This window comes from Sinocyclocheilus anshuiensis, unplaced genomic scaffold (genome assembly GCF_001515605.1).
Source record: "Sinocyclocheilus anshuiensis isolate Anshui unplaced genomic scaffold, SAMN03320099.WGS_v1.1 scaffold1506, whole genome shotgun sequence".
Lineage (NCBI taxonomy): Eukaryota > Metazoa > Chordata > Actinopteri > Cypriniformes > Cyprinidae > Sinocyclocheilus > Sinocyclocheilus anshuiensis.
Genome location: NW_015548265.1, coordinates 93,471 through 104,578, shown reverse-complemented (window position 1 = coordinate 104,578; position 11,108 = coordinate 93,471). Strand labels below are relative to the sequence as shown.

At 38.3% G+C, this 11,108-nt stretch overlaps 1 protein-coding gene across 1 annotated transcript in view; it reads right to left on the bottom strand.

Moving 5' to 3' along the window:
• Positions 1 to 4,719: 4,719 nt before the first annotated feature.
• The window catches only part of LOC107655626 (uncharacterized), a 35,721-nt gene continuing 29,332 nt past the window's right edge, over positions 4,720 to 11,108 (bottom strand). Inside the window, exons 17-19 of the mRNA XM_016443192.1 lie at positions 8,352 to 10,328; positions 7,999 to 8,089; positions 4,720 to 5,874 (exon numbers count right to left, since the gene is read on the bottom strand). Coding sequence (XP_016298678.1) covers positions 5,255 to 5,874; positions 7,999 to 8,089; positions 8,352 to 10,328 — 2,688 coding nt within the window. The 3' untranslated portion in view covers positions 4,720 to 5,254. The remainder of the gene's footprint in view (positions 5,875 to 7,998; positions 8,090 to 8,351; positions 10,329 to 11,108) is intronic.

The following is an 11,108-nucleotide window of genomic DNA, read 5'->3' as shown; positions in this document are numbered from 1 at the left end:
AGAACAGCCAATCGAACGCAGCGAAATTGCACCGTTTTGTTTATCGGGTCTCCTAAACACAAAAAGAAATAGAAAGCACCATTTATATGCTAAACATTGAATATAACTGTAAGTTTAGGAATTGTAAATGCTGCAATTTTTATCATTTACACTAACTGTAACGTTACACTAAGATGATTTGAATATGATTTTGGTGTGGAAGATCTTCACTGTCCTGCAAAAAGCCCAGACAGGAACCCCATGGACACATTCAGGATCAATTGAAACACCAACTGTGAGCCCACCTCCTTTACCCAACATACCAGATGCAACAAAGGTGCCCTGGAAAGTAGTTTCATGCAGACTAGGGTGGTGCAGTGTTTAATGGTCGCAAGCAGGAAGAAGGAAAGACAAAAGTCACTTATCAGATTTGTCTCCTGCCTTTGACCTGCAGACATAGTTAAGACTACTAACTGTGAAGCAAAACATGTTTATATATATATAATATGGCTCGTCCAGTTTGCATAATATTAAGAGTGGGAGAAAAAGTTGTATTTTCCAACAGTTCAGGTTCATAATGTATAATACACTATCGTTCAAAGGCTTGTGGCAAGATTTTGATTTAGGCCTATTTATTTATTTATTGAATAAAAATAATACTTTTAAGCATTAAATCAAAAGTATCAAGACACTTGTAATGTTAAAAAGCTTTATATTTCAAATAAACAGTTATTTTGAACTTTATATGAATCAGATTCCTGGAAAAAACGGTTTCCACAAAAATGTTAAGCAGCACAATTGTTTTCAACATTGATAATAATAATAATACATAATAATAAATGTTTCCTGCACAGCCAATCTGCGTATTAGAATGATTTCTACATTCATAGAATGTGATATCATTCCTAGAATGACAGCATGCTTGTTCATATTTACATATTTTTAAAAGTGTCATTAATGTAAAATATTAAATCAAATATTCTATTTAAAATTGTGTTTCGAAAATTAGTTGAATAATTTAATAACCAATAACAAAGCAGAATCCCAGTAAAATAAATTTCTCTGAATGTTAAATGTATTATATGACTTATATACAGTGATATATTTAGTTTATATATTTAATTGCACATATTTTAATTGAAGATATGTCATGACATAACAACACTATGAATGCAAATTAAATGATTTAAATTAATTAGCCTATAGGTTTTAATGAAAATATACATCTAATTCATGAAAATACTGAATAATAACCTCTTTTATGACAATAAGTATTACATTTTATAATATCACTAGTAACAACATGCCAGTTGGATCCTTATGTGCCAATTCTGGGTTGGGGTGGGGTATCTAATTACATATTTTTACTTAAAAAAAAAAAAAAAAAAAAAAAAACAACTTTAAAAATCAACATAGTACAATATTATAGATCACTATTTTCCATAGAAACAAAATGATATCAATTAACCTCAAATCTGTTTCAACTGATTACATATCACAAATGTTGACATTAAAAATAGAGCCAAAATTAAAAATAAAGAGTACACATCGAGAGTGTTGAGATCAGATTTGAAAACAAATTGAATACTCTCTCAAAAAAAAAAAAAAAAAAAAAAAAGGCACAAGGTACATGACATATTTAGGGATGCATTTATTTAATACTTTCATAGAACTTTTTACATTTTTCAATAAAAGCAATTTTTTTCCTCTAAATAAGAGGAACAAACAATGCATTTTGCTATCATACTGGCACACAGATAGGCCTATAAATCCAGTCACCAAGCAAAGGTCACATAACATATCTGATGAATCCAGGTCTGGTGTAGAAGTACTTCTCATCAGCCCATCAGATGTGGCACTGCAGGAGTTTCTCGGTTACTTACCTCATCTGATCCTGAAATTCCATTTGTACTATAAGAAAGCCATGGCAGTCTATGATGACTTGAGTGAATGAGAACCTCTAGACATACTCTGTATAGCCGACATCTAAGGCACAGAAGTCCAGGATGTGTGTCTTTCCACACTGGTCATCACCCCTGCAGTCCATGCTGAACCAAATTCCCTTAATCAGACCCTTAAATTTAATAAAGAATAAAAATGTATATTTAAGTTTTCCATAATTATGGATATATACTTTATAGATGAACTCTTGATTTACAACAAAGGCTCACAAATTTAACTGCAGTTTAAAATGTGATGCAATTTCTGAGTGCTCTAATAGTCTCTAAAATTTCCATATTATTATTATTATTATTATTATCTTTACTATTATTATTGCATGAAACATCTACAAATTCAAATGACATTCATTAAGCAACAATAACCACTTACCTGGAGGATTTCACAGTGAGTGTTCCCTCTTACTGATTCTTGTTCATTGCATTCTCCAGGCCTACATAAAAGCAACCACTAGACATCAAGTTGATTACATTTGCATGGAAGAAAGACAACAGAGACATGCAGAGGGACATTCAAATACAGGTTAACATTGCATGTATTTCACATCAAAACTGAACAGTACCAGGAAAGTTGTAATGAAAATAAGCAAGCGCTACTCTACACTGCTTAAAACTCGCGTTTGAATCATCAGTGGCAAATCCTTTAAATATAAAAACATTGTAGTCTAACTACTCTGCCAGGATCAGGAAACAGTCCTCCATAAAATGTGCTGCACAGATCTGAATATTTGGGTTGAACTGTTCTGGAACAGTGTTGTAAATACAACTTAACCACTGATTTCTAGTCGTGCACCTCTTTTGGAAGGCCAAACAAAGTAGTTTCGCTTTTGCAACTAAACACACAGCATCTCCACAACATGGCGGCAGCGGTGGCAGCAACAATAAAGTTACGCCTTCTTTCTTTGCGTGAACATTTGGGCGGTGTTATGCAAATCTTCCCACATAGTGACGTAGACATGTGGGGGCGTGTTAGAACGAGCCGTTTTAGGAGGGCGTGGTTGACTCTTAACTTTTATAAAGAATATCTCTTTGGGTTTGAGACTTTAGTCTTTGCAACTTTAGGGATCTTATCTATTCACGAACAGCTTGTAACACTCCAAAGAGAAAGGAAAACTTGAAATCGCATCATATGACCCCTTTAGACTGCGCATTCATGAGAGTACCACGACGCATGCGTGTGATGCTGCTGACGCAGGATCCTGCGATCTGACATATGTCCATCTCTCTTTGTTCATCGTCTGTAAGTAAGGCTGGGCAAAAAATTGCAAGCCATCCTCTCTGTCGAAATCTTCACACGTTTACGAAGACTGTTTTATGTCCAGCGTGTGTTGTCTTCTGCTTGTAAACAAGTCACAGCGGCAGAATGCCGGCTCCTGCATCAGCAGCATCACACTCATGCATGATACTCTCCTGAATGGCAGTGGAGACGGACACGGAAGAGAAGAAATTTTTGAATAAAGTCATTATTTTTGCTTTCTTTGCACACAAAAAGTATTCTCGTAGCTTCATAAAATTACGGTTGAACCACTGATGTCACATGGACTATTTTAATGATGTCCTTACTACCTTTCTGGGCCTTGAACGTGTCAGTTGTGTTGCTGTAATGCAGGGTCATTTCATCAAAAATATCTTAATTTGTGTTCTGAAGATGAACAAAGGTCTCACGGTTTTGGAACGACATGAGGGTGAGGAATTAATGACAGAATTTTCATTTTTGATTGAACTATCCCTTTAAGCAGTCTAGTCTTTTGGGAAGCGATTCATAACGGGAAATGATCTGCCTAGAGCCTGTTATGTAAAAAAAAAAACACACGTAAGCCATGTTATTTTTATATATTCTGCAAAGTATAAATATGGGTGCATCTTTTTGTTTTGTTTATGAAGTCGCTTTGTTTCCATGACTAAGCAGACTCCCGGCAATTTCTTCTAAAAAGTATTATTTATCTTTTATAAGCATTTACACTCTTTATGGTGGAATGTAAATACCATAGAAGCACAACAAGAATGACAGATCAACTACAAGCAAAAACGGTCATTGGTACAGATTTTAACACAATACAACTAATTAAAACAAAATCAAAATCTTCCCAAGTACTCCCTGTGGTACACATATCCTGTTTGGATTTCACTGATCTAAAGAATTAGAAGTCCCTGGCACTATTGAGAGACTATCCCCTTGTCCAAATACCCACACTTGAGGTCTTGGCCACCTGAGAGTGCGTGTGCTCGACAGGAAGTGCGCAAGACTGTCCCAGGTCTTAAAAACGCCAAAGCGCAGTGCCCTTAACACCCACTAAATCCACGCTATCTCGAATACCGCTCCAGAGCAGTATTCAAGGCTTAGTGTATCCCATCGTGCATCATGTTCTGGAAATAAATCGTGAGACTTTTTGCCAAGATCGCGAGAGAGGTCACGGAAACCTTTCCAATGTAAGTTAAATATTATCAATAATAAGATATTACATATAATTTGGTAGTAAAACAAAGTGCTACACGTTTTATTGCTGCAAAGATTAGTATATTTATTTTGTACAACATTTGGAACTGCTTTTTATCACTTAATTAGAAGCACCAGAAATTAAATTGTGTCATCTGTTTTTAAACAGACATTTAGAAGTGGATTTAAAAATGCAAAGTATTGAAAATAAAAAATTTAACTCTGTAAACACTTGCATTTTTACAACACTATGAGTGTGTCCCATCAGGTACCGAAAAGTTCTACACACACTTGTGGTCTTCATGCTCACTTGGAACACTTGGACCAAATACAGGAAATACGTCATAGAAGTAGTCAAGTGCAAAGACCGCAAGTGTGGGTATTTGGACCAGGCATATGCTACTAACCAACCCAGACTGACTCTGAAAACTTTTTGCCATTTCCTGTGCTGATTTGTGGATCAGATTTAATGATAGAAAAAAAGCATTCAATGGGGCTTATGCTTCCTGATGAAAACACACTTAAAAACATGCAAGTGGAGGTGTGGAGAACATTCTTTATATCATACACGAGATCTCAAATATAAAGAAAAGTTTATTCCGTATTAAAATGGAATCATTTCAATTTTCTTGTTTTTGTCATTAAACTGAATGAATAAAACAGAACAAGTAAAACCTCAAATCTAACACATTCTTCCAAAATACTTGTGATACGCATGTATAGAAAACAAATCTGCTTTAATTCTACACAGGTTGTATAACAATCAATTTTGAAGTAACAAAACAACAACAAAGGATATACAAGAATGTAATGACACTGTACAAGCTGACATCCGCATTAGCTGAACAAAACAAATGACCGTTACAGGAATTTCCTCATCTCAAACTGATGGGTCAGATGTCTCTGTCTTATTAGTCTTACTCTCCCATTTCTCCAGAAAAGCCTGCAGGTTCAGATTGAAGATATCGATACCATTCCCAGAGAGGTGAATCCCATCTGGCCTGTAGAGTCCCGAACTGGGCATTATGTTGCCGTGTCTCAAAGCAGAGCCACCAAGTTCTGTCATAATTTTACATATGCTCTTATTAATGGCCATGCGGATAATGTCCATTTCTTTGCTGGCTTCTGTACCCCTCCAGGACTGCCGTGAAAGGATGCTGGACCACACCAACAGGCATTTGGGGAATATGCTCTTCAGTGAGGACATGTCTTTCTTCACAGTCTCAATAAAGGCCTCTGGAGCAGTTGTGCTTATGTCATTTCCACCCAAGTGGATTATAAGTACATCAGGTTTGGGCCAGTTGTCTTTACGCTGGAGCAGCAAAGGTACAAGCTGTTGCCACGTCATGCCCTGCACGCCCTTCCACCAGATGCGCACTGAGTCTGGGTGCATGCCCAACTGCACTCCATACTCAGGGGAGGTAGCCCTCTTCTCAGCCCAAAACACAAGAGAGTGGCCAAATATCCACACATTCTTTATCTCATCGGGGGTACTTTTACCTGTAAATATGTTACAATATAGGGTGTACATTAACCTCAACAGGCTTGGCCACATGAAAAAGTCTTTGATGGTCCATAATCTAACATCATTTCAGGACCTACCAAGTGATGTTTATAACAGAAGACCCTGATCCTAATCCTGACAAGCCTCATCTAATTTGGGAAAAATGAGTTGACGAGGAATAAAATGGATTTAAAGTAGGATTTATCTCATCTACCATCTGATCTGCATATATTAATTAGTGCGAACATGTCTACACTGGAAGTGACTGGCGTGGAGTTGACTTGAGATTGTCTGTTGAAGCTGATGCCCCAAACTACACTCTAAATCAGAGGTAAATCCCAATTTATTTTCAACAGAAATCTAGTGGTGTAAAAATGTATTTAGCATGAGTTATTTTAGAATAGCAATTATTTTTTCCATAATGCTACTTTTGCTACAGCTGCATAAACATAGGGATCGAAATCACCAAACCACAACTTTAAAGTGCCCCTATTATGCCATTTCCAATATTGCCTTTCATTCAATGTCCAATGTAGCTGTATGTGAATGTAAACGTAAATGTAAAAGTGCACGATAAATAAAGTTATTGTCTCCCAAAATAAAGAATTGACTCTGAACAGCTGAAACGAGTCGTTAGTAATTCGAATCCCACTTCCGTGACGGCTACACGTCACGGGGTAACACATTTGCATAATGCGCGCCTATGTTCTACATTGGCCGGCCGCGAACAACTTGACTCCGCCCACAAACACATCATTCTACTGACGACTGCTTCTCTAATCTCGGGGAGTTCAACGCGGGATTCACAATACACTTGCTCTTGAAAGATGGAGTTTATTTAGACCAGCTGCTCCACTGAATCACAACCTGAAAGTATGATAAATAATAGATGTTTATATTTTCTATAGAGCGTTCAAAATACAGAACTATTGAAATAGGCGTATCGTTTCCGACACACGCTGTACGCCGTAGACCAATCACAACAGACTGGGCCATCTGACCAATCAAAGCAGAACAGGCTCACGGAAAGGAGGGGTTTAGAGAGACTGAATCTTTGAACTGCTTCGAACGAATCGTTTGAGAATCGCTGGAAAATGAGGTAATATTAAATGCATATTTTGAGAAAACGAAAGCGTTTTTTGACCTTGCATGCATGTAATCCTATTGAAGGAGATAACCCCAAAACAATATCAGGAACCGTAAAAATGGCATAATAGGGGCACTTTAAGTAAAGGCGTGCTCACATTAGCGAGATTTTTTAGCGAGCGTAAAATTTTGCAGGGAAAAAAAAAGTCAGTTGTTTATTATCAATAGTGTAGATGTATGAAACACTGCTCGCGCAGAAGGTCACTTTAAAACCAAGCAACTTTCTGTTGGTCAATGCGATGAATCTTTCGCATTTGAATTCCAAATTAAATTACTGGTTTTCGCAAGGTGAAAATTAAAAACAAAAAGTGTGACTGAAACTTAGTTAAAATAAAATAAGATTTTTGTCTGAACATATAGACATTGTAATAAAAAAAAATCTTTAAAAAAGTGAAAAAATTGTGCCAGGAACACATCTACAATACGTCAAAAGAAAAGAAATGGGACAACTGTCAATGGAAAGTGCATCCCTACATTCTATAATGGACACATTAGTTGTGTAAACAGCGCCACTGAACATATTGCAACAAATCTATTTTTAATGTGCCCCAAATGTTACATACATCCAGTGTAGACATGGTGTAAGTTTCCAGCTTGCTCTCTAAATAAATGCAATATTTTAGAACAAAATCACTAATTAAAAACTAATAACCACTGTCTTCACAAATTAATCTAGATTGTACTTTCAAGGTCTGCTATTCAAAAATAACCCATTAATCTTCATACCAAAAATGCTGTTTCCTCATCTCATGACAAAGGAATAGATTTCTTTAAAAGCTAAATCATGATCTGATATTGTCCCTGTTATGATCTGTGAACTACCTGAATCACTTTTTTTTTTTTTTTTGGAAACAAAGGTTGTAAAATGTTGGTAATAATACTGTTTGCAAGGCAAAAGAATAAGCAAACTAAACAGGTAATTGCGCCTGAAGTCAATAAATGCCTGAACCTAAAGACTCTGGAAATAATAATACCTGGAGCTGAATTCCGATTTTGTCCACGTGAACGCTGGGCTTCCATTTGCTGCTCTTTCTTCAGCTTCATTCTCTGGTTAAACTGTTCAAGCTGCCCAGAGCACAATTATATAAGTACAAACAAAATGGTGCTAAAACAATCAGTAGATTTATCACAGGTTCAGAATGTTACAGATGCACTCATAAGCTGAAGACAATAAGCTCATTGCAATTGTCCTTGGATAGCTTCTGATATTTGCCACATCACAGAATTACAAAGTATGACTTGAGTATAAAATTAAGTATAACATGGATATTAAGAATCACTGAACAAAGAACTCCGCATGTGAGAAGTTTGAAGAAAGATGTCATACCCGTTTCTTCTGCTTAGCCTTGATGTCATCTTCTGTTATGGTAGCAGGCCCTGCTTTAACTGTTGGAACAGTTTTTATTTTTTTTAGGCACCTAACAGGCGTTGTATTTATAGATTCAGTTGGGATTTGACTAGCTGCTTGGTTAGTGTAAGCAGAGGCCATTGCGGAGAGGTGGAGAGGGTTGAGGATAGATAGAGGACCATAGGGATGTGGCATGGAGAGTGGAGGAAGTACACAATATGGATTGGCCATTTGTGCAGTGTACGAACTATAAGCAGGCATCATATGTGGCGCCATTGCTTGGTGACCAATAGCATAAGGAGATGAAGGTACAGTGCCATAAGGGTACAGACCAGGGACCACAGAACCCCAAACATGTTGATCACTACTTTGATATTGCAAATATTGTGAAGCTGAAAAGGTGGAAACAGTGGAATTTTGGGCATACTGGGAAATGTCAGGCTGAACTGTGGTTACAATGGTCACTGGTGGGTACGAAGCTTGAGAAACTGCGGTCAGCTCAGGTTCGTAAGGATCTTGTTCGTCGGTTGCTGGTTTCAAATTCACTACAGTTCTCTTAATCCTAGTTAGGTCTACGTCTTCCACTTTGTGCTGGTCTTTGTATTTTACAGAGTCCTTATAGCTCATGTAAACCTTACGACTTGAGGACTGAGCTGGGGAAACAGATCGGAAGCTTTCAGAGTCTGAGGAATCAGCCCTACTACTACTACCTCTTTGCTCAATTTGACTCACTGATTGCGTCAAGTGAGAAGACGCACTATGAGGTTTTCTCATCTTACCATACAATCGCTCTTGTGTCCTGTCTGCTAATTTGCTAACCTCTGCTGTGTCTAGATGAAGTCCTATTGTTTGAAGAAGACTCTGAATTTTTTCAAAGTTCTCTGACTTTCTGACTTTATCCTCACTGCTTTCTTGAGACTCCTGACAAGCTAAGCTTTTGTCAAACTTACTATCAGGCATCTCTCTGTCCTCTACGTAGGAGTGCTGGACATTTGGATTGTCTTTCTGGTACTCAACAGACCGACTACGCTCCCTATACAGACTGCCATCATCAGTGTAATGTTTGTGTTCTGTTGCACACAGATTAGTTTCCTCTTCATACTGATTCCACTGCTTAGAGAACTGATTTGGACCTTCTTTATGTGCACTCCAATTTTCTGAAACCATTGGATGCCCATACGGACTTTTCTTCTCACCTTTTGCAGTAGAGTCTACACCATACCTCATTCCAACAAGCCGAGAAAAGCCACTACCTTCCTGAACAGTTCTTTCATGAGGCAAGAGGTCATCTTTACTGGGGTTACTCAAATGGGTTTCAGTGTTTACTCGTTCTCTGCCAGGTTGTTTGCCCATTAGGGAAGGCTGGTCATTGTCTTCATCTTCTTTAAAAGGATCGTATATTTCGTCCATGAAGGGTATGTTTCTATCTAATTGTGGTAGAGTGGGTTTCTGGGTGTTCATTAGAGCCAGATCCTTTCTAGCCTCGTGAAACAATGAGTTAACAACACTGGTGTCGGCCTTGTTGAGAGCACTAAGGAAGCGCTCCATTTGAGTTGTAAGATTGCGCTTTGGATCTGATGGTGAAGTCTGACTCGTAGAAGGGTTACTGCTCGGGGGATGGTCATGAGGCAGGCGAGATGATGCCCTGTGTTGGTCTTCCTGAGAATTGTTACCTTTAGACACGGAAATTTTCAGGTCATGTAAAGACCTTGACCTGGACGCCTGCATGAGTGACTGTGGGATAACTGGCTTGTTAAAAGGGGGTGTTTCAGTCATTTGTGAGGCTGCTGAAGACTCATTCATGATCCGGTTGAATAGTCCCAAAGTACCAGGATGAATGGGTTGTGGATTTGAGGACCTGTTAAATGGCAAAGCTGCTGTCGGAGAAGGTGGTTTTGTAAAAGAAGAATCATCCTGACTTGGCTGACCATATTCATCAACTGAGGTTGTGTCACTCTGCAAAGCAAAAAATAAAAAATTTTTTCACAAATTACTGTAGTGACAGGTAGCTTGTCCTTGAAACACTGTGCACACTCTGGCTTCCAAAAGCGCTTTTCTACCATTGAGCTGAAAGGTTACATGGATCCAGTTTCCATTATGGTGTACATGACCAATAAAGCATTTCCATCAACACAATTCTCCTGTAAAGAGTTCAATACACTAACCACACTGAGAAGTGTGGTAAATGTACCATATTGAACTGTGCTGGAAATGCTGCTGGTACCGTACTCCCCATGCTCAGAACCGTTCAGTCAGATGGTGGCAAAGCACTTTTTTTTTAAATAGTATTTGTATAGCCCTGCTGGGACTAGGCATGGGCCGATTACCGGTTTCAAGGTATACCGCGATACCGTTCCTGCGGTATGCACTGTTTTTCATGTCTCCTCAAAGACTGAAAGTGTAGGAATCCCTCAGGTTGAGTGCAGTGTAGAGTAACACGACCCTCCTGCTCCTGTTGGTGCGAGCGAGCGGTCAGTCACGTACGGTCGGCCGAACTTAAGGAGCTGTCCCTGGAACTTACGCGATCGGCAACCGGCCGTTTTTTGTCTTATTGCAAGCAACTCGTCTCTGTTCTGGACTTGCACAAACTGCGTTGCAATGCAATCGTTTTCCAAAATGTAATTTATGTGAAAATATGAAGTCTGTAAACGCCCGTTAACACAGGCCAGAGAAGCTGAAGATGGACGCACAGAGAAAAATACTGTAGCAGGCAGATCACTCACTGTTCATGATGCA